General features: G+C 40.1%; 2 protein-coding genes and 1 long non-coding RNA gene across 6 annotated transcripts; 1 reads left to right on the top strand and 2 right to left on the bottom strand.

Moving 5' to 3' along the window:
• The first annotated feature begins 891 nt into the window (after window positions 1–891).
• Window positions 892–20,264, top strand: LOC112171198. Its single transcript, XR_002925119.2, has 3 exons — window positions 892–1,034; window positions 15,931–15,935; window positions 20,217–20,264. It is a non-coding gene; the product is annotated as an uncharacterized LOC112171198 (long non-coding RNA).
• On the bottom strand, window positions 16,380–21,701 carry LOC112171197 (disease resistance protein RUN1). Of its 4 annotated transcripts, XM_040508255.1 has the most exons (6): window positions 21,199–21,695; window positions 19,912–20,552; window positions 18,583–19,672; window positions 18,198–18,476; window positions 17,633–18,100; window positions 17,427–17,546 (listed from the first exon to the last, which is right to left on the bottom strand). In XM_040508255.1, exons 2-6 carry the CDS (start codon window positions 20,403–20,405, stop codon window positions 17,544–17,546), a joined length of 2,334 nt encoding a protein of 777 aa, XP_040364189.1. In that variant the 5' UTR covers window positions 20,406–20,552; window positions 21,199–21,695; the 3' UTR covers window positions 17,427–17,543. The 4 variants fall into 4 exon arrangements, with proteins under 4 accessions (XP_024164185.1, XP_024164184.1, XP_024164183.1 ...); XM_024308417.2 differs by having other exon boundaries at window positions 16,380–18,100; window positions 19,912–20,549; window positions 21,199–21,701; XM_024308416.2 differs by having other exon boundaries at window positions 16,380–18,100; window positions 19,912–20,563; window positions 21,199–21,701.
• A 3,662-nt stretch (window positions 21,702–25,363) lies between these two features.
• On the bottom strand, window positions 25,364–26,536 carry LOC112171462 (F-box/kelch-repeat protein At3g23880). Its single transcript, XM_024308645.1, has one exon. It carries the CDS (start codon window positions 26,534–26,536, stop codon window positions 25,364–25,366), a length of 1,173 nt encoding a protein of 390 aa, XP_024164413.1.
• Window positions 26,537–26,646: the final 110 nt, after the last annotated feature.

Consider the following 26,646-nt stretch of genomic DNA (forward strand, 5'->3'; position numbering starts at 1 on the left):
AGAATTCTACTCCCTGGACCAAACCACTCTGGGTCTCCTGCCAAATATTCTAGATGACCTGGATGGTTCACATCATCAAGAATGAGAAGAACTCTTTTGTCACCTAACAACCTCCTTATAATCATGTGTCCTTCATGAAGGTCTGATATGTTGGCCTTCTTTGTCCAAATCCCAGAGAGAAGTTGCTTTTGTAAATTAAGTGGACCACTTTTTTCAACAGAGTTTCTAACATCAGTAAGAAGGAAACTGAATTGAAATTCACGAGAGATTCTCTCATACACCGCTCTTACCATAGCAATCTCACCAATCCCGTCCATTCCCCATATACCAATGAAGCGGACGTGATCCACCCCTACATCTAAAAGGACATTGACTGGCTGGAATCTTGAGTAAAGTCCAACTAGATTTTCTGCATAACTGAATGATGTAGGTTGCAATCTTCTCCATATAACTTCAACAATATGTCTAATGAGCTATGATTCATACCTACAACACATAATAGATTAAACTCATCAGGTTATTGACATGAAGATTTAGTTTATGAAGATGTCTCTACATTGCAGTCGATTTCTTTTATATCATTGTAATGTCATTTAAAAAGCCTCAGACGCTGAATTTATTATCTGCCTATATTATTTTTGAATAACATAATGAAAAGCTAGCGCAAAATTAATTGTTGTAAAGCAAAGGAAAGTGAAAAAAAAAAAAAAAAAAACCCATATGTAATATGTATACGATTCTATTGAATTCCACCCAGAGAAACTTGCCACTTCAGTTAACGCAGATCTCCACCTCTGCACTTTCCCTTTGCCATCCTTAACCTTTCTTCATGATTTGCAAAGGCTCTTTTAAAACTCCCTGTTTGCTTTCTTACATCAGAGGGATCAACATCATAGAAAATTGGCAGCACAGTTCCTTTTGCTTCCATGCATTCAAGAATTCTCACTAGTTCATCCAAGCACCATGTTGACGATGCATAATTTTGTGAGATAACAATGAGAGCAAATCTCAATTCTTCAATTGCAGCAAAAAGTGTGTTGATGTCATAATTTGGTTCACCAAATACTTTTGACTTTTCAACCTACTCCACGTAGGACACGTTGAAATGTCAAAGAGTCCACGCAAGACTCCGACTTTTCAACGCACTTAAACATTTCGTCAAGAAAGAAAAGATAATCCTAAGACGGAAATAACCATGGCTAGTGAGATACTTCACTTTGGTACTCCAAGTCTTCAACCTTGGATGGTCACCATATGTTTGATTCACCATCTTAGATGACACGACAAAAGCATATCATGACCTCACTATCAGGGAAACATAATCCAAAGGAATCAAGAGACTCAACCCCCAAGAACAAGAGTTTGACCTCCAAGCTTAAAACCCTCGACCTCTAAGGATCATGACCACAAGCTCCAAAGCTAAAGCATCGACCTCCAGGTTCACAATTAGTAGTTATCATGAAGAGACATGTAGCACCAATTAAGGCCAAATCTCACCAACTATGCCAAGCGTCGAATTCTGACATGAAGCATGGCTCTTAGGCATGGCCTAAGAGTAATTCAAGGAAAAGGGAAGCTTGGATAGACGACACCTGTCTCTTGACCCTTCACCGACCAAATCAGACCACAACGTGGTGACACGTGTCACTGAATCTGTCAAACCCATACCTTGGAGCGTCAGTAAGCAGGAATTACGAGCTGACACCCCGATTTTAGGGAAGACCCCATACCGTCCCTTTCCACCTTAACTACTCCTTCTACAAATATCAATCCTTCACAAGCAGAAGGGGGGACTTATTCAACTCTTTCTTCTCTCCCAAAGCTATGCCAAAATGCATAATCTCTTCTCTCTCTTTCTCTATTGACATGTCAACTTCATTCTTATGTCATAATGCTTAAGCATCATTCTTTCTTCTCCAATCTCCATAAATGTTCAAACACACTTATCTAACTTAGGCATCAGAGTGTGTTTGGCCGGCCTTAGGCTAGTTATCCGATAACCTTCCATCTCTTCACATTTGCAGGTCTTTTCTATGGAGCTTCGCCAACTCAAGGAATTGGATGCCCAACGTCAGGTGGAGGATATTGTATGCCCGAGCCAGACAGGATGCTTAAGAGGAGGTTGATATACGTCCAAGCCACAGATTAGATGCCCAATGTCAAGCGGAGGAATCCCGAGACGTCAAGTGAAGGAAGCCTGAGACCAGACTATCAGTTTCACCGAACAAATAAGCTTGGACGCCCAACATCAAGCAAAGGAAGCCCAGGGCAAGACCATTTGCTTCACCCAAAAAAGGAGCATGGAGGCCCAACATCAAGCGAAGGAAGCCCAAGGCCAAACTTTCTGTTTCACCTAACAAGGGAGCTTGGATGCCCAACATCAAGCAAAAGAAGCCCGATGCCATACATTCATTCACAAGAGGTGGACGATCAAGACTAGGCATAGGACTACCAGGGCATACCGTCAGTCACAAGTAGACGACCAAAGCTACTCATGTAGTCAAACTAATCGAAGGAAAAGATAGGCCCACTTGAAGAAAACAACCCACCACTTTACACTTGGATTTCAACGGATCTTCCGTTGACTCGCTGATGCCGAAATTGGCACCAACAAAGTGCTAGATAAATAGCTTCCCTTTTTTGAAGTTCAGGATCATCCCTGAAAGTTATGATTCCTTGACATTCCAATGCAGTGTATAAGTGGGCTGTACAAGCCTTGCGAGTGTCATCGCCTCTAAAGCTCAGAAAAACATCATATTTCCACTGAGGAGTTGAATGGGGGAAAGATGTAGAGATTCTTTGTATGCTCATTTCCAATGAAGCCTACTTTTTCTACTTGTAGAAGAGTAAGTGTCCAAGTACTATATATAGATATGAGTAACCTGAGAAGCTTTCAACACTTGCTATTTCAAAGTTTGGGGATCGAAAACATGCATTTGTGTTTCCTGGTTTCTCTTCCCTACTGCATAAAACCTAGAAAAGATTAATAATTTCCCTACTACATAAATAAATATTCATTCTAACAAGAGTTGTGTAATTGACTACGGAGCAACAAAAAATTGGCTGGTTTGGTTTTTGTGGTCGATTTTTATTCCTTTGCTTTCTGTCGTTCCGGTATCTAAATACACAGACACACACAACACTAGCTCTTTGTAAACTAGAAAGAAACATAATTGAGAAAACGATTGGTGTCAAAACGATTCATTGAAAGGCAGTTGAACACATTCTTATTTTTCTTATTTTGAGCTGAAACCCCTCGACAGTTAAAATTAGAAGTTTAGGGACTAAATTTATTTTGGACCCAAACTACGTAGTAGTCAGTATTTAGCCCTTTTTTTTAACTTCTTTGTTAAATCAAATGCAAAATCAAGCACAAAAATTAAAGTGATTTGTGGTCAGAGGGCCGTCAATCATCTATAACCCAATCTTCTTCTTCTATAGAATTAAAAAAAAAAAAAAATCTTCCATTCAATTTCAATTCTACCATCAATCGTAGAAACAAATAAAGTTCGGATGCTTCCCAACTTCCAAAGAAACAAAGAAAAATGGGAAGAGAGAGAGGCACAGAGATAGAAGAACAAGAAGAGAATTAACAAAGTAAAATAAAAAAAATAATTGAAAAATAGTTTTTTGTGTAAAATATTATTATAACCCCACAAAATACTGCACCACACGTTATCAATTTTAACAAAAAGTTACAAAAAATTAAACCGATGTATCAAATTGATTTGTTTTTAAAACTTTAGGTATCATTTTGATCACCTTTGAAAGTTGGGTATCAAGTTGATTTGTTTTCAAAAATTTAGGTATCATTTTGATCACTTTTAAAAATTTAGGTATCATTTTGATCACTTTTGAAAGTGAGGATCATTTTATCCGGTGGATAAAAGTTTTGACCCTGGTGGTGGGTTTTACTCTAAAGCTAATGAGTGCCAAGTATACTGTCTGTTCCATACTTTCATAAGAAATTCGGCATATAAATCCATGATGAATTAGAAGTACTAACTAGAGAAAAAGACAACAAAAAAGATAAACAGAGAACAGAAACATAGCAACATATGTAAGCAAATTAAAATTGTAAAAACAAACGCAAAGATCAGATAGAAATCAGTTGGAGCTTAATTGGGTTTCGTGGGAATTTGAAGTTGGGATCGGATCGACTTCAAATATAGCAGTTTTTGATCAATCGATGTTCAAGAATGAATAGAAGCAAAGTGGTGAGGGACTTCAAATATAGCAGTTTTTGATCAATCGATGTCCAACAATCAAATTGTTATTCAATGAGGCAGATGGTAATTAGAATGATTCGTGATTTAGGCATCTGTTTATCTTTCTTATTTTTCACTTGTTTTCTGGTTAATCATTGTGTTTCTATGAATCATTCTTGTGTTTATTTAAAAAAAAAAATCACTCTTGTGTATCAAACTAAAATCCAAGTTCATGATTAAGAAGCTGCATGTTCATATATAGTTTTTTTTTTCCTTCTTTTTTTTTTTGGGTCTGGTCTGTGAAGACTTGAGCAACTTCAGCGCAGCGAAGACGTCTCCAAGGAAAAAAAATTAGAAAAGTTTATTCCGGCTGCCACATCATTCCAACCCAGAAGTCTCCAAAAAATAGAAGCTTCTAATTTAAAATACTTCTCTTTTTTTTTTTTTTGAGAAGAATGAAAGACTAATTCATTGATGGGAATCATTACAATCAGAGATTACAATAGTCTCCACACTTGGAGGAATATTGGTAAAAAAATTCACACTAAACTGCCCAACTTTGGCCTCTTGCGCTAGAGTATGCGCCACTAAATTAGACTGATGATTGCCATAACTTACTCTTGCACCTAGAGCAACATGCAACAGGGCTCGCAAATCAGTTAACAGGAAACCCAGGTCCAAGTGGTCTAGGGAAGAGCCATGTACAGCCTGTACTAAATCCATGCAGTCAAATTCGACCAACAAAGGGGTAAGTTGGTGATCAAGTGCTAATTGTACACCTTGAATTAGAGCCAGCAGTTCCGCATGCCTAGGTGAGTTAGCCACCCCCAGAGTGTGATGAAAACCCCCCACAACAGAGCCTTCGTGATCCCAAAAGATCCCTCCCAACCCAGCCAAACCTGTATCCAAATTAAAAGCAGCAGCCACATTAAGTTTAATAAATCCGACTAGAGGTTTACACAACTTATGTAGGCCCCATGGACCATTATCACGAACAGGATGAGAATGAGCAGCTTGATAGTCTTTCCACCATCCCATAGTCATAGGCACGATTTCATGAGTGGGTTTACAATCATCATCCCAAATCCGTGAATTCTTGTTCCGCCAAGTAGCCCAAATCAACATTAACAAAGGAAAAAAGGCCGCAGGAGTGAGAGTATAGATAGCTATCAACTAGTCTGCCACACAGGATGCATTAATAAGAGTGGGAATATTAGCTACTTGAAGAATGCTTACTGCATAAGGACAATCCTGAAGAGCATGGATAGGAGATTCCACTTCTTCATCACAAAATAGGCATTGGGTATCAATATCAATACCTCTTTCACTAAACCGACTTCGTGTAGGAAGAATATTGGAGGCTGCCTTCCATGCACACACCTTCACATTCCCTGGTACCTGAGCTTGCCAAAGTTGCTTCCAGAGAATGGCACTAGGGTTAGGAGTAGAAGCACCATCCTCCAGAATTCTCCCCCTAGCAATATGATACGTAGACTTCACAGTAAACTTTCCCTTCTTATTACCAACCCCCCCCCCCCCCCCCCCCCCCAAAATCCACCGATCCCCATGGTTGTGGGGACTCAAAGGCAACGCCTGAATTTTTTGAACAATATTCAGTGGAAATAAGTTCGATAAAAGCGGTAAATTCCACACACCTGGAGAAAGAAACAAGTCGGCCACCACTGTAGCATTTGCTGACCGAAAAGAGCTGAGGTCTTCTCCCATTAGCCATGGGTCCGACCAAATATTGGTTGGCATGCCATGTCCAACATGGCAGTGAATACAAGCCCGAAGGATATCTCTGCCCTGCAAAATACTCCTCCAAGCATAAGAGGGCTGGTCACCCAAGGAGGCTTCCCAAAAATTACAATGGGGAAAATAAATAGCTTTGAACAGCTGCCGGATTAACGAATCAGGGTTTTGAAGGAGCCGCCATCCTTGTTTCACTAACATATATAGCCAGATTAAAAGCAAATAAGTGACGAAAACCCATACCTCCCATGCTTTTTGGTTTGCATAAATCATCCCATGCTCGCCAATGCATAGCCCCCTTCTCCTCCATACTACCCCACCAAAATTGGGCACACAGTTGATGGAGCTCCTGGATAAGAGATTGAGGTAGCAGATAACAATTCATAGTGTATAGAGGCATTGCCTGAGCCACCACCTTTATTAGAAACTCCCTACCTGCACTACTCAGTAACTTAGATATCCAGCCTATCAGTTTCTTAGATAATTTATTTTAATAAAAGAAAAAGTCTCAGTCTTGGAGCGTCCCACGAGAGTTGGAATACCCAGATATTTTTCGTGTCTTGACAGCACCTGTACCCCCAAAATTTGTGCCAAGTTTTAGCGCAGGTGAGGAAGAACACTACCACTAAACACCACATTACTTTTCTGTAGATTCACTTGCTGACCAGATGCTTCCTCATAGGTATTAAGCAAGTGACGAATCCTGTGACAATCCTCAGGGCTAGTAAAAGAATACAACATACTGTCATTAGCAAAGAGTAGATGGCTGATCATATATGCTAATCGCAAATACGAAGGCCCTGCCAACTTCCTTTCGAGACCGCATGAGAGATGAGAGCAAATAAACCCTCAGCACACAAAAGGAATAAATAGGGTGAAATAGGGTCCCCTTGCCTTAATCCCCATTGAGGAGTAATAAACCCCTTAGGTACCCCATTCACAAGAAAAGAGTAGTGTACCGTCGAAAGGAAAAACATGATCAAGTCATCCCACTGAGTAGTGAAACCCATCTTTAACATGATCCGACGCAAGAAGCTCCATTCCAGCTTGTCATAGGCCTTGCTAATATCTAATTTGAGGGCCAAGAAACCTTCTTGTCCACGCCTGAGCTTATGCATATAGTGGGCCGTCTCTGAGGCCACCAGAGTATTGTCAGAAATCAATCTGTCAGGCACAAACGCACTCTGTTGGGGAGAAATAATGGTCGGTAAAAGTTTTTTACCCTTAGCCACAACCTTGGAAGCAATCTTATACAACACATTGCATAAAGCTATGGGTCTCAAATGCGACATAGTCGTTACTTCCTTAACTTTTGGGATTAACACTACATGAGTAAAGTTCAAGTCCGGGGGCATCTCCATCCTAGTCAACATTGAGATAACTGCATTGCTAAACTCATGCCCAACCAAATCCCAATATTTTTGAAAGAAAAAAGGAGATATGCCATCAGGCCCTGGAGCCTTAGAAGGATGCATTTGGAAGAGCGTGTCACGGACTTCCTCCATAGTATAAGGGGCCAACAGAGAACCATTCATAGGCGCCATAACTCTAGGTGAGATGGCCTGGAGTACCGTATCTTGAGCTACCAAGACAGAGGGTTGGGAGCTAAACACTGACTGAAAATACTCCAAAACAACGTTCTCTATCCCTAGAGAAGACTCCTGCCAAGTACCATCCTGATCAAAAAGCCCTTTAATTCTATTCTTCTGAAGTCGATTAGAAGCGCACCTATGAAAGTATTTTGTGTCTCTGTTACCTTCCTTGAGCCAAAGCTCTCTTGATCTTTGGCGCCAGTATGTTTCATCAATAGACATTAACTCATTCAACTTTTTAGATAGCTGCAACTTGGCCTCGTGGTCTTGCGGATCATACGGCTTTTGCAACAAGTCATTGAGCTGAGAACGAATCACCTCCACATCATTCCTCCGACTCCGGAACACAGTACAATCCCATGCAAGTAGCTGCTGGCCAACCCCCTTAATCTTCCGACAGATATGCAGTAGGGTCCCCGATAGAAGGTTCGTTCCATGCTTCCTCTACCTTTTAAGAAAAACCTTCATGGGTGCACCACATCTCCTCAAAGCAAAACTGTCTTCTCCGTCACTCATTTACCTGTGGAACACAGTGTATTTCCAATTGTCTAAACCCTAAACCCAGTAACAGAGGAACATGGTCTGACCAGCTAGGGTGCAAATGCACAACTCTCGAAAAACGGAAAGCAGCCCACCACTTCGAGGAAGTAATGCACCTGTCCAGCTTCTCTTTTGTCCCTGAATCACACCAAGTATACAAACCTCCAGCAGCTCCTATGTCATCCAAATGATAGTCTGTCAATGCTTGACAGAAGACCTGCATCTGCCCCAGACTCTGAAGCCTCCCACCTGATTTCTCCCCCAATTCCAAAATCTCATTAAAATCCCCTGCGACAACCCACTTTTCTAGCGGATCCTGGGCTAAAGATCAAAGCAAATCCCACGAAATGTGATGTTGACAGGTCTCCGGATGGCCGTAGAAACCGGTAAAACGCCACTCCACGTTGTCTGGACCCTTCACTACCGCGTCAATGAAGTAGCGATCAACCATTCTGACATTGACGATGATGGAGTCATCCCACAACAAAGCTAACCCGCCTGCTCAGTCAACACGATCAAAGTGGGCAATCTGAGAAAGGCAAACCGATTTTAAAAGCGACTGGTGCTGCTGTTTAGTGCAATGAGTCTCACTGAGAAAAACCAAACAAGCCTTGTGCTTCTGGATCAACGACTTGAGGGCATAACGAGTTTTATTATTCACTATCCCTTGACAGTTCCAAATCAGACAGTTCATGATGACAGGAACAAGGTGACAGGCACCTGCTGGCGCCGGCAAGCGGCACCGCAGAAAACTCTAGGAACCGGAGGCTCAAACCCTAGTCCGAAAAGTTCTCTATTTTTCTCTATTTCCTGTTATTCTTAAAATACCTCTCTTTAGTGAAGACTTGTTGGAAAAATTGACCACAGGAATCCTCGTGAAAGTTTCGTAGTGCTGTGCAATTTCAACAAGTCACACATTAGTTTATTTATAACACCACTCTTAAAATAACATAGCAGAGGTGAGGTCCTCTCATTTGGTATGGATTAATCGAGCTCACCAATTCATCCTTACTTAGATTGACTCCGAGTGGATTCGTTCTTGATGAAATTTTTTGAATAACTTAAGCTACTCACTAGCTACTAGAAAAACTAGCCACTGCACACGGATTCATTTGTCACAGATTTTGACACAGATGAGTATCTGTGGCTTATAGTACCCTATGATACAAAAATTTGTGTGAATTAGTAATACACACAGACACAGTGTGAAAACAAAGGGTAACATAGGAATGAAGTAAAATTGGAATGTCATTACACACGGATAGCTATGTATGAAAAAATTGATTAGACATTTGCGTCAGAAATTTTTGAACTCTATTATATTTAATTGTCCTAACACATATAGAACTCTGTGTGATTTTAATTACACACGGATATTTGTGTAAGGTTAACAATCCTGTCAAGAATCCTGTCTCATCATGTATTGTTATCACATGGCTATCCATGTGCATCTCTGTTTACACTCGAATGCTTGTGTGAGTTTTGAAGAAATAAAGTAATAAACCACTAATGCTCCTATGAATTCTGACTTGCAAATTTATTAATAATGGAAATGGAAGACTTTGTATTTAATTATCAACACTTAACCAACAGAGAGCTTCCTAGAGAAACGACCTCAAGTCCCTAGAGCCTTCATCTTCCACAGCCAGTAATGGCGGACAGAAAGAAATCTAAGAAACCCTCAAATAACAAGCGACTGACATAATCTCCTTCGCTTCCTCCCTCGGCCTCTCAACCTCTCTCCCACCCTCAGATTCTTCAGGCTTCAATGATGTCGATTTTCGCAACCCCAAAACAAAGATTCCACCAAAACAAGAACAACTAGAAATGGCAAAGATATACCCCTCAGAATGTTCACTAGTCTCAACCTCAAATCAGAAAGTCACCTTCTTTATCCCCAAATCAGTCCCCATCTCATAAACCCCAAAAGCTCTTAGATCCGACCCAGAAAAATCCCACCTCAAAATTCCGGCGAAACCCAAACCCAGACCATGGAAGCTTTCTGGTAAAGTAGCTTTTTTTTTTCTTGACTGCTGAAGTATTTATGTTATATATTTGACTGGGTTTTTTTTAGGTTAAAATTCCTCTCTTTAATGTTATTCCTCCTCAGATCTCAGTCGTCTCCGGTCGGTTCTCGAATTACATGCAGAATTGCAGAGTCGCAACTCCGCTAGATCGTTCTCGTTCTTATATTTCTATCATGGTATGAGCTGAGTTTCTTGATTTTTAGACTCGTTATCAAATGGGTTGCTGAAACTTCATGATTGGATATTTTCCAAACTAGTCTTCGTGTTTCTTTTAATCTTCTTGATTTAATACCTGCAACTCTTTGGAATCAGTAGTCATGTGCAGATGGTCCAATGAAGAAGTAGTAGTTTGGGATCTGCCCTCCTTCACTGACTTAATCTTTGCCGTTGCAACTACCGACGTCTGGATTTAGATAATTGACTTAAGATTTCTTGTGCAATTCCTTTGCCCAAAACTTCTCTAGATCAGTTCGTCCTCCGGTAACATGTATTTTGAAACAGGACTATGTATTGTGAAACAGTAATGAAGGATACAATAAAATATCCAAATCCAACGTAAAATACCATTCACACGGACCAATAATATATTATAACAAAAGCTTGTCAGATTGATGCGACTAGTATTCAGCAGACGACAATAGCGTGGGACCCATCAATTTCTTTCACACGGACAAGCTTTACCGTGCACAATCGCATTAGCGACGCTAGCAATACCTACAGATAAAATATCCGTCACTGTACTGTGTGAATTAGTAAGTTCACACGGAAATCTGTGTAAATTAAGAGAAATACACACGGATTCTGCACCGAGTGCAGTGGCTATATTTTCTAGTAGTATACTTCTCTTCTAACCCATTTTTTATTAGAAATCCATTCTATATTTTACACCCTTACAATGCCCTATTTTTCCTTTCCACACAAATTCAGTATGAGAAGGAAAATTTCTTGCACCCGTTTTTGTTGGTGGGTCCACTTACCAAGAGTGCGGGCTTGTGCTCGTGCAGAGGTTCTGAGTGGCCCCCACATAAGAAAGATAACAATCTCAGAAAGAATAGCGAGCATTTGTACACGTAGATGGGTGCGATGTATCCTGTTCGTGTTGGTTTGACAGCTGGTCTGGATCCTAGTCATCTTCGACGCCTATTAAAGCGGACATCGCTACCGATTCTGAAGATATTGATCATTTCCCATCCACACTTCTCTAAATTGTGGATGGAAAATGATCAATATCGTAGGAGTGTAGTCCGAATAACTCCGGACTTCCTCTTGACGACCTCTCCCTTTGCTTGTAGGTCTCACCGAACGAGAAGCTTCACAAACGAGACCGCCGAAGTGCTCAGACATCCTCAGCGGAATCAATCCCAAATAATTGTCGACACTCACCAAACATTATTCGTGTTTCCCCCAACTATTGTGTGAGATTTTACATTACTTGTCTTCACGCGATTCGCCTCCTCATGATTCTCATGATAGGGTCTTCAACATCAATTACTTCAACATTATCCACCTCTACTTGAATCTCCCAATGGGTTTTCGAAACCAATTTCTTCAACATGACTCACTTTTGCATGATACCCTAATGTGATGGTCTCTCTCCTTCATTGAATCTTTCACCACCCTTTATGGTGTCCCTGCTGATCCTTATCTGCAAATTGGAGTGAGTTATTTTTAGACTATCTTTGTTTTTTGTAAGAAGTGCCTTTACGAATCAAAGTTAAAGCTTGTATCCTCACTGTCCCTCCTTTTTCTTTCTGCACGATGTCCAAGCACTGAAAAGAAAAAGAGATTTTGTCCATTTACACTAATTTCAGCTACTTAAACCCCAATTACCCCAACAACTTATAAGATTACCCCCTTACCCAACAATTTACATATTTTTCCCTAATACCCTATTAAGTTTTTTTTTTGGACTATTTTGCCCTCTCTCCTTTAGTCACATATAGAGAGAGAAAGAGAGAGTGGAAGAAAGAAAAGTCATCAGAGACTTCACCGGAAACCTTGCCGGAGGTCTCCTTGAAGATCTCATAGGTCGCAGGAGACTTTTATTACCCTCAATAAACTTTTATTGCCCATAATAAAACCCAATAAACTTTTATTGCTCCCTAATATAATTCAATAAACATTTTGTGAGGCTCGAAAAAATGTCTCCGGGTATACATTTGATTTTACTAAGTTGTTAAAATTGTGGATTAAGAGTACAATTGAGTTCATGAGGAGTTTGGGAAGAATTGATTAAACTGTTAAGAGGTATTGAGATTGAGGATTAGAAACCGTGTGAAGAAAATGATTTGTGAAATTGTGGATATTGGATTTTGCTATATTGGTGGTTAAAATGGCAGGCTGATCAAAACTTTGCAAAGGTAGTTTGTTTAGTAATGGTTCATGAAGCTTTGGAAAAAGGTCAAGTTGTGATATTGGGTGTCATTGGGTGTCGTTAGTGTTTTGAGCACACCTTGATTTCGAATGAAATAAGTTTGGGTGTCCATGGTACATTCCGTCGAATTACTATGCGACAAAATGGTTAAGTAAATTTGGGATCTCTCGTTGGTGAAATCGTTATTGGTTTGCTTGTGTAGTTTGTTGTTTGATAATAAGTAAAGAAAAGAAATTAGTATATATTGGGTGCATAATATATATTTGGTTGATACTGTAAGCTTCAAGTGAATGTTAGATAATTTAAGTTAATTATCGAACCTATCTCGACTGGTCAAACATTGGTCAAAATGGTCAATCCTGGTCAAATCAAGAAAGGTTGGTCAAACCTTGTCAACTCCTGGTCAAACCAGAAAAAGTTGGCTTGGTTTCGTACAATTGTTCAATAGATTATTAACTATTGAAATGTCGGAACTTAGGACTCCAGTTACCCAAGGAACAGACGGTTCGTGACTCTTAGAGTACGTGAGAGAAAGCATCGGAATCCAGGTAGGGATTCAGGACTCTCCTCGGTTAGTGGTTTTCTTACATATTGTTGTTAAAATGATGTATGTTAAGTGGTATGGTTTGGTTATGTTAAAATGCAATCCATACTAACCAAATCGTGAGAAATGTGATGGCTTGAGAGCGAAAGGGGCACTAACTTCCTTGGGTTCGATTCCCTAAACCTCCGGAGTTTAGCTATGTCGGTCATCCGAGTATTTGTAATAACGGACTCGGTACGTGTGTGTAGCTAAGTAGCGAACACTCTCGCTACGCTTACCTGGTGATGAAGTAAATTGAGGTAAGGTCGTGTAGTGGGTCTATGGGACCGGCCATCGGGTAAGATTCAAAGCACGTATTCAATTGGGTAACATGCATCGATTCTCGAAACATTTTAAGAAAAGTTTGTGATTCTTTTAAAATACTTGGTTTAAGCAAGTTTTTATACTGGAGCTCCAAAACTTTACTTGTCGATTTCAAACCTAGTCGTGTTAGAGTTCCTATGGAGCAGCGAGGACGAAAGCTCACCCCTACAACAGTATGGATGCAGGTACTGTGCACTGGTGACTGAACAATAGCGGACGGAGCTGGATGTGCAGAACAAGTTCGGTAAATTACCGATTGGATTTTATTCTAAATTCTATTTCTTGAATTCCGTATTTCGAAATTTGTTGATAATTCGCTTTGTGTTCTATTCGGACAAATGCTCATTCCCAAACGTTCGTACCTTTCGTGTCTACATTCATTTCAAGTTCCGGACGGACGAAATAAATTCTTGTGATTTAAAGATTTACACCTCAAAAGTATTTGCAGCTTCTGCTGTGTTTTTACGAAAAGTCTTCAAACAAATTGCCTAGCGATCCTGTAGGATGTAAATCAAGTTTTTGGTTTATGTTTTAGAGATTCACGGCACCATAACGAGCCTAAGCTGGTGAGGTACGGCTTGGGGCGTTACACTTTTATTGCTTCTCTTATAAAATAAATGTTTATTGGGTTTTATTGAGGGGTAATAAAAGTTTATGGGGAGAAATATGACTAATTTACCACCACTGCTATTGACAATAGTATAACACAGGACATATCTTAGACAAGCCCCCACATGACCATCCAAGAGAGTTACTTGATGTCTTACCATTTCTACACTTGGTTGTGGATAAGTATGATGGGTTTGCAATTTAAGGTATACTAGACCCAACTTCCCTATAGGATTTACATCAAACAACTTCATGGCCAATAAGAAATTAGCTTCATTTATGATTTATTTTAAATAATTGCAAATACCTCGGGGAGTTAGCTATGGAAAATGAGCTTTGGTGCAAAAACTTGCACTTTGTGCTTAAATGCAGTTATGATAGTATGTCGTGTAAATAGGTATCATTGTTGTTGTGCTTTTCCTTTCCAATTTAAAATAAGTTAGTCAAAGAATACTATTTCTTTTTGGATTTTAAATATAGTACTTTAAAAGACCAATATGTTATGACATGGACCTATTCTGTGATAAAACAGGATGTTGGAATTGCCCCTTTGGATTTTAATACATTTGGTCAATACACCTGAAGCTATGGACTCCATTAAAATTGAAAATGCAAGACCTCAGTTGATTGCTTGCTTATAACAACTTATATATGTAAATAGCTAGAATTGCAATGGGATTAACACTATGCAAGGGATTCTGGTTCATGAAACTAGAATAATTGGACTACTGGAATAATTATTAACTTTATGAAAACACATACGAGGCCTATATAGGAGCTTAATGCATTTTAAATGTTCCACCAAGAATTTCATACGTACAGAAAAAAAAAATTCAGCTAAATTCCAAGTTGGACAGATAATAATTTGACTCCCAAGATCGGAAGACATAAAAAAATGTACAATGTACTTGAAAATTTGATCGGTCCTCCTTTTCTTATAAAGTAAGATGAATAGTTTTTTTTTTTTTGGTAATTACTAATTCTATATAAATTTATTTTTCATAATATATAGCAATGAAGTAAAAGAGACATCCAAAATTTTGGACTAACTAAATATTGGTGCTTCATAAAAAGCTAAATTTAACTTAAAACGACCTAGCGCTCTGCTAGGGTTTCGGAATCCTCTTCCTCTGGGCGGCGGATTCTTGCATTCTTGTTGTTGCTTGTCAATGGTGGTGATGGCAGATTTTGGTCTGCTTATTCTTTTCTTGATTGCTTTGGGGAATACTGAGGCGGTCTTGAGTTCGGGGCATGGAGGCACTGTTGTCTCTGCGTTCATGCTAGATGGTGATATGAATAATGCGGCCCCGTGGGAGGGGATGGCATCTAGATGGCAGTTGAGCAGCGATCCGATCTTGGTTTGGTCAAGATCGGATCGGAAAGGTCGTTTCCGATCGAGTCCATGGAACGACGGTGTACCTGGTTCAGGGGTTGATCATTGGAGGGCCGACGATCTTTCTATCCTGGATGGTGACTGAGTGCTGGTTTGCTCGGACCCAGGGGCTATTGCTTCCAATAAGGGTGCTTCTGGGGATTACGGCTGCAAGTATGGCGGTAAGTGCGATGTTCGAAACGAATCAGGGTTTCTGGGGATGAAGGCGGATCTGCTTTCTTCCTGCCCGAGCTCTTCAGTGGCGAGGATGATGATGTGGCTCTGCTTATCGGAGAAGATTATTTATGATGGTGACGCTGCCTGGTGCAGCGATGGGCTCTACATCGTCGGTGATGTCAGCGGTCATGGTGATGAGGTCGAGCTGCCATGGGTCAGATGCGGCATCAGCGTCTTCCAGATTGGGTTGTCTCCGACTGTGGGCGTAGGCGGTGGCGTCACAAGTGGCAGGTACGGACTCGGTGGTAGCTTTTGTGCCTGTGCAGATCCTGATGCTTGGGTATGCGGCGTCTCAGTTGCTAGGGCGTCAAGGCTGGGTGGTTGGGCCCCAAACAGCAATTTGGGCCTGATGGTGGCTATTTGCACTGTACGCATTGATGTTGGATGTGATGGTTCGCTGCAACGCAAGATTGGGCAGTTTGTGGAGGCTATTATTGTGGAGGGTGATGTGGAAGGTGCTATGTCACATTCCACTATTAGTTTAATTTAACTATTGCTTGGGTAGCAAAAACCAGAGCCTTAGTTGTTTCCTTTTTATGTCTGCTTCGAGGTTTCTTGGTTTTTGTTGAAATAATGGTGCGTGGATTTCCTAAAAGGTGGGTGTACTCAGGATTTTTTGAGATTTTATTCTTTTAGCATAGGGTTTCATGAGGTTCTAAAGAATGATTGCTTTCTGTCGACCCCATAGGAGTGTTTCGTTTTTGTACTGCTTGCTGAATCTAATGAAATGGCTGACCTATTTTTGTCAAAAAAAAAAAATATTTGTGCTTCATCAAGCCACCACCAGTAGGCATAAACCATAATTTTACAATCAAGTATTCCCTTCTTTTTCACAGGAAAAAAACAAAATACATTAACCATGTTTCTGGTCATGAATATAAGGGGTTCCACTGGGTTCTGCGCTGTCAAGGGGGCGTTGCTTAATTCTTTTTTGAAGAGCCTGGCTTGCACTACTAGATGCTTCATCCTCATCATCGTATTGAAGGCATTGCTTGGTATTAATGCCAATATTGCTCTGCTTCAATAATGTTTCCCAAAGCTCTTCTACATCTTCCTCATATACCATGCGGATCCCACACTTTTTCACTTGCACAATTTCCTCCTCCAAGTCGGTATCCTCCCCCGAGTCGGTATCCTCATCTGAGTCGGTATTAAATGATAATATAAGATGATAGTAGATATCCTGCCACTCATTATTAAAGCAGTCTCCATCACAAGGCACATACAACAACCAAATGTGATCTAACACAGGTTGACCCCACTTCCCCCCAAACCGTGGACCCTTATTAGAAATGTCTTTCCCATTGGCCCTAAGGTTGCAATTAATGGACCACTCAACCAAAGGCGTGAGTGGTTTGAGGACTCTAAAAACGATACAGGAGGCAAATCCCATAAACTTGTTACTAAACCAACCTGGATGCAGCTCTACAGTTATCGAAGACCCCACACTTTGGTGATTGTACCACTCTGGAATTTCATTTCCGGGAGCAACAAAGTCAAATTTCCGCTTTGCACCGAATTGCATTGTACGGTCAGAAGATGCTTCACTTTTAAGGTATCGTGTAAGCCATGGAAGTGCCATACTCTGACAGCTTCCCTTCTCCACCATTTTGAAACAGTTAACAAAATATCCACTTTGCACCGAATTGCATTGTCCCATTTGATTGGCCAATGTTTCCAATGAATTGCAGTTGTCAGCGCTTACTATTATTTGAGATGGAAGCTCTGGTAATGTTCGGAGTTTGCCGCACCAATTCAGCTGAAGTGCTTTGAGTCTAGATGGAAGCATTGGTAATGTCCGAAGTCTGCCGCAACAAGCCAAATCAAGTCCTCCAAGTCTAGGGAGTTGGCCGATGCTCTCGGGTAGTCTAATGAAATGATTTCTACTGAGATATAAATCTCTTAATGAAGACAAGCATCCAAAATCACTGGGCAATTCAGAAAGATTGCAATCACTTAGACCCAATTCGGTTAATGAATGCAAACCAGACAAACAAGCCAACGACAATCCTACCGGAATGTGACTTCTTTTTTGCAATAACTGAAAGGGGTTGAACATCATATTCCCTGATTTAGATGACGCTGCTTTACATCCAGCAACAGAGAATACTTTGAGGTTTTTCAAAAGACCAATAGAGGAGGGCAGTTCTCTTATGCCACTTCCACTCACATCAAGCTTCTCCAAAGAGACAACATGACCCAACTCATCTGGCAATTTGTCAAGCTTTGAGCAACCAGAAAGATTGAGATATTTGAGATATTTTAAGCCACCTACATTGCTTGGAAGACGCACAAGATTCTCACAATCTTTCAAGTTCAGTACAGCAAGTCTTTCGAGCACTCCAATTCCTGGGTCAACCTCATACAATCTTATACAACCTTCAAGAAAAAGAAACTCGAGATATGGCATCCCTTTAAAGTTTGGGATGTTGACAAGATTCACGGAGTGACTCAGATTAATAGTTTTCAGATTGTGTAAATGCTGCATGTCAAGTAAAAAGCATAGAAAAAATTAGCATCCATGATATATTCAACAATTATTATAAAATAAAAGAATGAGATAGTAATTATAGAATTACCTGTGTTCCTATCCGAAAATGTTTAATACAACTATGAGACAAGCTTAGTTCCTGTAGCTTCTGAGGGTTGAAATGTGATGGCAAAGATTTTAACGGATACCTCGTCCAATCAAGAATCCGTAAACTATTGGGAAGATAATCAAGTCCCTTAGGCAGGTTCCCATTCTTGATCTTCAAGTATCTCAATTTGTTCATCATTAAAAATGATTTCGGAGCCACGTCCACGCCTACTCCTAACTCGGTTGAGTCCACCAATATGCCTTCTATTGCTTCAGTTCCCTATCAACCAAATTTTTCATATCATAAAAAGAAAATTTAGTAGACCGACTTGTCGTATAATGTACTAGCAAATCAATTAAAATTATTCATGTACTAAATTTCTTACAGTATTTTGGGTCAAGACATGTTTGACGTCTTCAAGAAGCCACAACCGACTGCACCTGCCCGGCTCATTAGGAGATTCCAGGCGGATAATTTCATGACCCATTTCTCTGAGCAAATCATGCATCCATAGTCTTCCATCTGAAAGATTTAGGAGGGATCTTTCAATGAGGACTTTTATTCCAATAATTGCAGCGAAATCGCAACTGGCTAATGCTTTTGTTACTCGATCTTTATCCTGTCCATTAAAGAAACATGCAATGTCTAGGAATATTTTCTTCTCTTCAGAATCTAGATCCTCGTAACTTATTTTAAGTACGTCAAAAATTTCCAACTTACAAACTCTTCCCAGTTTTCCCAGTGTACTGTCCCATTCACTTAGATCCCTTCCATACAAAAAAGAACCCAGTACTTTGAGAGCTAAAGGAAGACCTTTGGCATAATTTATAACAGATATAGACAAAGCAAGAAAATCTTTTTCAGGGTAAACTCTTTTGAATGCTTTCCGGCTAAAAAGCTCAAGAGAATCAGCATCATTTAATTCATTGACCCTCAATCTTCTCTCCACTCCATGTCCAATCAACAAATGCTCATTTCTAGTTGTGATAAGAACTCTACTCCCTGAACCAAACCACCCTGGGTCTCCCGCCAAATATTCTAAATGACTTGGATGGTTTACATCATCAAGAATGAGAAGAACTCTTTTGTCACCTAACAACCTCCTTATAATCATGGCTCCTTCATGAAGGTCTGATATGTTGGCCTCCTTTGTCCAAATCCCAGAGAGAAGTTGCTTTTGTAAATTAAGTAGACCACTTTTTTCAACAGAGTTTCTAACATCGGTAAGAAGGAAACTGAATTGAAATTCACAAGAGATTCTCTCATACACTGCTTTTACCATAGTAGTCTTACCAATCCCGCCCATTCCCCATATACCAACGAAGCGGACATCATCCACCCCCACATCTAAAAGGACATTGACTGGCTGCAATCTTGAGTAAATTCCAACTAGATTTTCTGCATAACTGAATGATCTAGGTTGTAATCTTCTCCATATAACTTCAACAATATCTCTAATGAGCTGTGATTCATACCTACAACACATAATAGATTAAACTCATCATGTTATTGACAAGAAGATTCAGTTTATGAAAATGTCTCGGCATTGCACTTCGATTTCTTTTATATTCTTGTAATGTCATTTAAAATAAAATGCCTCAGACGCTGAATTTATTATCTGTCTATATTATTTGTGAATAACATAATGAAGAGCTAGCGCAAAATTAACTGTTGTAAAGCAATGGAAAGTGAAAAAAAAAATTTGTATGTATACCATTCCTTTGAATTCCACCCAGAGAAACTTGCCACTTCAGTTAATGCAGATCTCCACCTCTGCACTTTCTCCTTGTCATCCTTAAACCTTTCTTCATGATTTGCAAAGGCTCTTTTAAAACTCCCTGTTTGCTTTCGTAGATCAGAGGGATCAACATCATAGAAAATTGGCAGCACAGTTCCTTTTACTTCCATGCATTCAAGAATTCTCACTAGTTCATCCAAGCACCATGTTGACGATGCATAATTTTGTGAGATAACAATGAGAGCAAATCTCGATTCTTCAATTGCAGCAAAAAGTGCTAGAGAAATAGCTTCCCCTTTTTGAAGTTCAGGATCGTCCCTGAAAGTTATGATTCCTTGATGTTCCAATGCAGTGTATAAGTGGTCTGTAAAAGCCTTGCGAGTGTCATCGCCTCTAAAGCTCAGAAAAACATCATATTTCCACTGAGGAGTTGAATGGGGGAAAGATGTAGAGATTCTTTGTATGCTCATTTCCAACGAAACCTACTTTTTCTACTTGTAGAAGAGCAAGTGTCCAAGTACTATAGATATGAGTAACACGAGAAGCTTTCAACACTTGCTATTTCAAGGCTTGGAGATCGAAAGCATGCATTTGTGTTTCCTGATTTCTCTTCCCTACTGCATAAAACCTAGAAAAGATTAATAATTTCCCTAGTACATAAAAAAAATATTCATTCTAACAAGAGTAGTGTAATTGACTATGAAGCAACAAAAAATTGGCTGGTATGGTTTCTGTGGTCGATTTTATTCCTTTGCTTTCTGTTGTTCAGGTATCTAAATACACAGACACACAAAACACTAGCTCTTTGTAAACTAGAAAGAAACATAATTGAGAAAACGATTGGTGTCAGAATGATTCATTGAAAGACAGTTAAACAAATTCTTATTTTTAGCTGAAACCCATCGACAGAGTGATAGACAGTTAAAGTCAAACATTAGAAGCAGCAGCAGCAAATGCATATACTCTTCCATGACACATCTCTACACATCTTATTTGACCGAAAGTTATGATTAAAACTAATGAGTGCCAAGTATACTGTCTGTTCCATAGTTTCATAAGAAATTCGGCATATAAATCCATGATCAATTAGAAACTGGTGCCTCTTTTACAATAATAAATCATGAGCAGAGATGCAGAAGTACTAACCAGAGAAAAAGACAACAAAAAAGATAAACAGAGAACAGAAACATAGCAACATACGTAAGCAAATTAAAATTTCAAAAACAAACGCAAAAGTCAGATAGAAATCAGTTGGAGCTTAACTGGGTTTCGTGGGAACTTGAAGTTGGGATCGGATCGACTTCAAATATAGCAGTTTTTGATCAATCGATGTTCAAGAATGAATAGAAGCAAAGTAGTGAGGGACTCGACTTTTGAGAGAGAAATAGATTTATCTGGTCTGTGAAGACTTGATCAACTTCAGCGCACTAGCGCAGCGAAGACGTCTCCAAGTCTTCTATTCTCCGCCGACACTTCTGTCACATACACACCACCGACAATTATTTTTAAACGAGTGAGTGATATCTGTATGAAAAATTTCAATAAATAGATTTATCTGGTCGGTGAAGACTTTGAACAACTCCACCGTTGCCTTTTCAGCGCAGCCTAGACGTCTCCAGAAGAAAGAAAGAAAGGGAAAAGTTTATTCCAGCCTCCACATCATTCCAACCCGGAAGGCTCCAAAAAATAGATGCTTCTAGTTTGAAATACCTCTCTTTAGTGAAGGCTGGTTGGAAAAATTGACCAACAGGAATCCTCGTGCAACTTTCCTAGTGCTTTTGCTGAAATGTCATGTATTAGTGGATCTAATAACGCCACTCTATACGTAGGAGGGGTGAGGTCTTCTCGTTTACTACGGATTAGTCAAGCTCACCAATTCGTCCTTACTTACATTGACTCTAAGTGAATTCGTCTTTGATGAAATTTCTTGAATTCTTCTCTTCTAGCCTATTTTTTTTTTTTATTAGGAATCCATTCCAATATTTTACACCCTCACAATGCCCCGTTTTTCCTTTTCACACAAATTTAGTGCGGGAAGAAAAATTTCTTGCACCCGTTGTTGTTGGTGGGCCCACTTACCAAGCGTGCAGGCTTGTGCCCGTGCGGAGGCTCTGAGTGGCCCCCACGTAAGAAAGATAACAATCCCAGGGAGAATAGCGCGCATTTGTACACGTAGAGGGTGCGATGTATCCTGGTCGAGTTGGTTTGACAGTTGGTCTGGACATTAGTCATCTTCGACGCCTATAAAGGGGACTTCGCTCTCCATTCTAAAGGTATTGATCATTTCCCATCCAAACTTCTCTTAAAGATGGCTTCCGCTTATCTTTGCTCTGACTTGAATATCAAAGGAGTGAAGTCCTGATAACTCCGGACTTTCTCTTGACGACCTCCCCCTTTGTTTGTAGGTCTCACTGAACAAGAAACTCCGCAAACAAGATTGCTGAAGTGCTCAGACATTCTCAACAAAATCAATTCCTAACAGTTGTCGACACTTACCTACATTATTCGTGTTTCCCCCAACTACTGTGTGAGATTTTACATTGCTTGTCTTCACGTGATTTGCCTCCTCATGATTCTCATGATAGGGTTTTCAACACCAATTACTTCAATATGATCCACCTCTGCTTGAATCTCCCAGTGGGTTTTGATACCAATTTCTTCAACATGACTCACTTTTGCATGATTCCCCAGATGTGATGGTTCCTCTTATGCATTGAATCTTTCACAAGCCTCTATGGTATCCATGTTGATCCTTATCTGCAAATTGGAGTGAGTTATTTTTAGGCTGTCTTTGTTTTTTGTAAGAAGCGTCGTTACGAATCAAAGTTAAAGCTTGTATCCCCACTGTGGCCCCTTTTTTTCTGCACGATGTCCAAGCACTGAAAAGAGAAAGGGATTTTATCCATTTACACTAATTTCGGCTACTGAAACCCCAATTACCCCAACAACTTGGGGGTAATTTACCCAACAAATTATATATTTTTTCCTCTAATACCCAAATAATTTTTTTTTTTTTAAAGACTATTTTGCTCTCTCTCCCTTTGTCATATATATATATATATATATATATATATATATATATATATATATATATATATATATGACAAAGGGAGAGAGGGAGAGAGAGAGAGAAGTCATCTGACTTCGCCGGAAACCTTGCCAGAGGTCTCCTCGAAGATATCATAGGTCGCCGGAGACTTTTATTGCCCCTAATAAAACCCAATAAACTTTTATTGCTCTCCAATAAAATAAATATTTATTGAGTTTTATTGGAAGGTAATAAAAGTTTTTTGGGGGAAATATAACTAATTTCTCTAAAATTAGACAAATAAAATTTTGATTGAAAAAATCTTTGTAGCTAGGAGAACGCGCCCCACGCACGAAGAGAATAAGAACAAAGGGTTTTCGAGTGCGATCTCTCCCTGCCAAACGCCGTCGGCGATCCTACCGCTGCGTTCCTGTCAGGGAGAGGATGTGAGTCCAGTTTAGCGGCGAGGTTCTATGGCGGAGGTTTGGCTCAGGGATGGAAAATGGCTATTTGATCTTGGAGGGGGCAGATCGTTATGGATCTCTTCTTCTTAGATCATGGGCAAGAACTTAGAAGGTGTAGAGGAGGGGTGTGTCTTGCCGGCAGCTGGTTCAGATGCCACTGCTGGTTCTGGGATCTAGGCTATGGCTGGGTCTTCGATCTCATGGCAGAACGAGCCGGGAGAGGGTTCGTCTATTTTTGGAATTCGATCTCGGACGTTGGCCAGGCTTTGGGGTGGCCAGCTTCGTGGTGCGGCGGTGTGAACGACATAGAGATGCATCGCGGCGGCGGGCGGTGCAAGGTATTTGTGTGGTTGTGTGGTGATGGCGCCCATTGGAAGCAAGCTTGGTGGCCTGCTACACTGGTTCCTTGTGGGGATGGGTGGTTGTGTCAGGCCTTTGTGTTAGGGCCTTGCTGGTGGTCTTTTCTTTACTAGTTGTCTATTGTTTAGTTGTTTTTTTTCTCTGCAGTATTAACGGTGTCTACAGGGTTCGAGTTCCATCTTCCTCTGGCTTCGTTGACCTATAGATCGATTGGTATTGTTGTGTTAGGTATTAGATGTTGGGTCAAGTGCGCTGGAAGTTGTGGCAGAGACAATCATCACTTGGGCCTTCTAAAAGGTCATTCCTGTCTGGTTTTGGGTCAATGGAGATGGCAAAAAAGTCTGGCTGTGGCATAGACAATCATCTTGGCCTTCAAGTGGGTCGTTCATGTCTGGTGTTAGGTCGGTGGCGATGGTGATTTGGAGCAATAGTGGGTTGATGGTGTTGACAATATGGTGGTGACGATGTTGGGTTTACTTTAGTCCCAGGTCTAAGTGTCCAACACTCAGCTTTGGTCGGGTTGGAGTCACAATGAGTGTTGGCTTGGTCGATCAAAGGTTGGTCAAGTGGTCTCTGGGTGGGGAGTTTGTGTTGACACAAGTGAGTTATCTGGCTCATTTTTCTTCTTGGCTGGACGAGAGGGGAGATGTCAAGAATTCACTGCTCCTGCGCATGTTGTCTTTGCCATTGAGTTGTTGTGCAAGTTTTTCTTTGTCTCTTTAAGTCTGTAGTTGCAATTTGGCTTGAGTGGCTTTATTGTTTAGTCAACCGTTATCTTGTTTAGAGTCAGGGTGTTTTGGCTCCTTTAGTTAGTCAGTATAGATCTCTAGTGCAAAGTCTAGTGGCCAATTCTGTGTAAGAGCTTCCATGTTGGAATGTTGTTGCAGATTGCTGCCCAAAATTCATTATAAGCAGTTTCATTATTAATGAAGTTTCTTCTTGACCATAAGTCATTGGAATGGATTAAAATAGTGCAATTTCATTCTTTGCCAATGAAGAAGACCGGCATAAAGGAGGTACAATCTAGTTAAGAACATCCCAAATTGGCATGGAGTAGCCCCAACCCAATCTCCATATTCAGTTTGCGAAAAAAAATATTAATTAAAAAAAAAAACTCAAAATTAAGAGGATGATCTCTCAAGAAACTGTTGAGGTGTCATTCAACATAGGTCACACATCTATACTTTAGACTTTGGTGTGCTTCACCACCGCTATTGACAATAGTAGAACAGAGGACCTCTCTTGGACAAGACCCTCACAGAGTTACTCGATGTCTCTACACTTGGTTGTGGATAAGTATGATGGGTTTAAGGTATACTATATGTAGGATTTACATCAAACAACTTCATGGCCAGTACGGAGTACTAATCAGCTCCATGTATGATTTGTTTTAAATAAATCGATTGCAAATAACAATTTTTTATTTTTTTATTGCAAATAACATTTAAGCAGCATAAGAATAAATATGAAATATCAAGTCCTTATGATTTAAGTAAAATTGCTAGCTCAAATTACATGATTTACATCCAAACTTGTTTTTTTTTTTTTATGATTACATCCAAACTTATTATTTTCTTTAGTATGAAATAGCATTGGGTTTGTCTAGTAATACAAGGCTTTCTACAAAATAATCCATAAAGTCGTAAGACACATACCCATTGATTCGAAAATCAGTAGTGCTTTTGGTCTTAGAATCCACCGATTTCAGCACTCCCTGAATGCGCTCGAGCACTACATCACCACTGTTTCTGAACCATAGCGGCCGTGGATATGGATATGTTATATGATGGAAGTCCATAGTGAAAATAATAGTGCAGGAGTTTGCCACACCATACTCTTCCATGACCCACATGCTAAGACGAAATACGCCAAGACGAAATACATCAGTAAATTCTTGTTCAAAGAAAGCAAGGGAGTCCCTGTATCTTGAAATTAAGCAAATCTCTCTATTTCCCCAGAATGCAGGCATTGTCATTTCGCCAAATGATTCACTTGAAATATCAAAGGAAACAATGGAATCGTGGTAGTTTATCATCTTATACTGATGAAACCAATGCAGAGCACCATTGACAAAAGCATGAGTGTCATGAAGAAAAGCTTTGGGATAACGGGCGTCGTCACCAGAAATAACAATGGAAGCAGTTAGACTCTTCCATGAGCCACGGGCCAATGACCAAATCTCAACTTCACATGAACGAGCTCCCTGAACATAACTCACAGTTCTCAAAACCTTATAGTCATTGGTGGACGAATCATAACCGAAGGCATAACTTATTCTAGGGTTATCATCCCTGATGAAGGTGACACTAGGCCTGGCCAAAACCACGAACTTTCGAATACTAGGGTTCCAAATTAACACAGTAAAGTCACGAGCAACAAGGCATACCAGCCCGTTACAAGTCCCGACCACATTGATAGGCTCACTACCTAAAGCTATTGATTTTTTTTTGGAGATAGCAGCTTGTGTCCTATCGTAAGCTAAGAATGGATTTCTAAGCTTGGTATACACATCGAACGAAGGGTTATCTCGATGCAACGAGAAAGGCTCCCTCCTATCTGCAGGTGATGAAAAAGCCTGTAGCAAGAGGAGTTGGCCGTCTCTGCAGTTGAGGTGGAGGTGGGTGTCGATGAAACTAGAGGTTGAGATTATAGAGTTCCATGTCTTGCACACTGCTTTACATTTGAGTAAAGACTTGATGGGTAACCTCAGGAAGATTACATCTATGATCTCTTCAGGAAGGGCTTCCATGGATCGGTCTTTAATTTTTTGTTTTGGCTAACATTTTCGATCTAATGCTAGAATAATGTGCTGAGGGTTTGCTTTTATAGATTTGGGGACACCCGTTCTAAAACCTATCT

The sequence above is a fragment of the Rosa chinensis genome, chromosome 6 (genome assembly GCF_002994745.2).
Source record: "Rosa chinensis cultivar Old Blush chromosome 6, RchiOBHm-V2, whole genome shotgun sequence".
Taxonomy (NCBI): Eukaryota; Viridiplantae; Streptophyta; class Magnoliopsida; order Rosales; family Rosaceae; genus Rosa; species Rosa chinensis.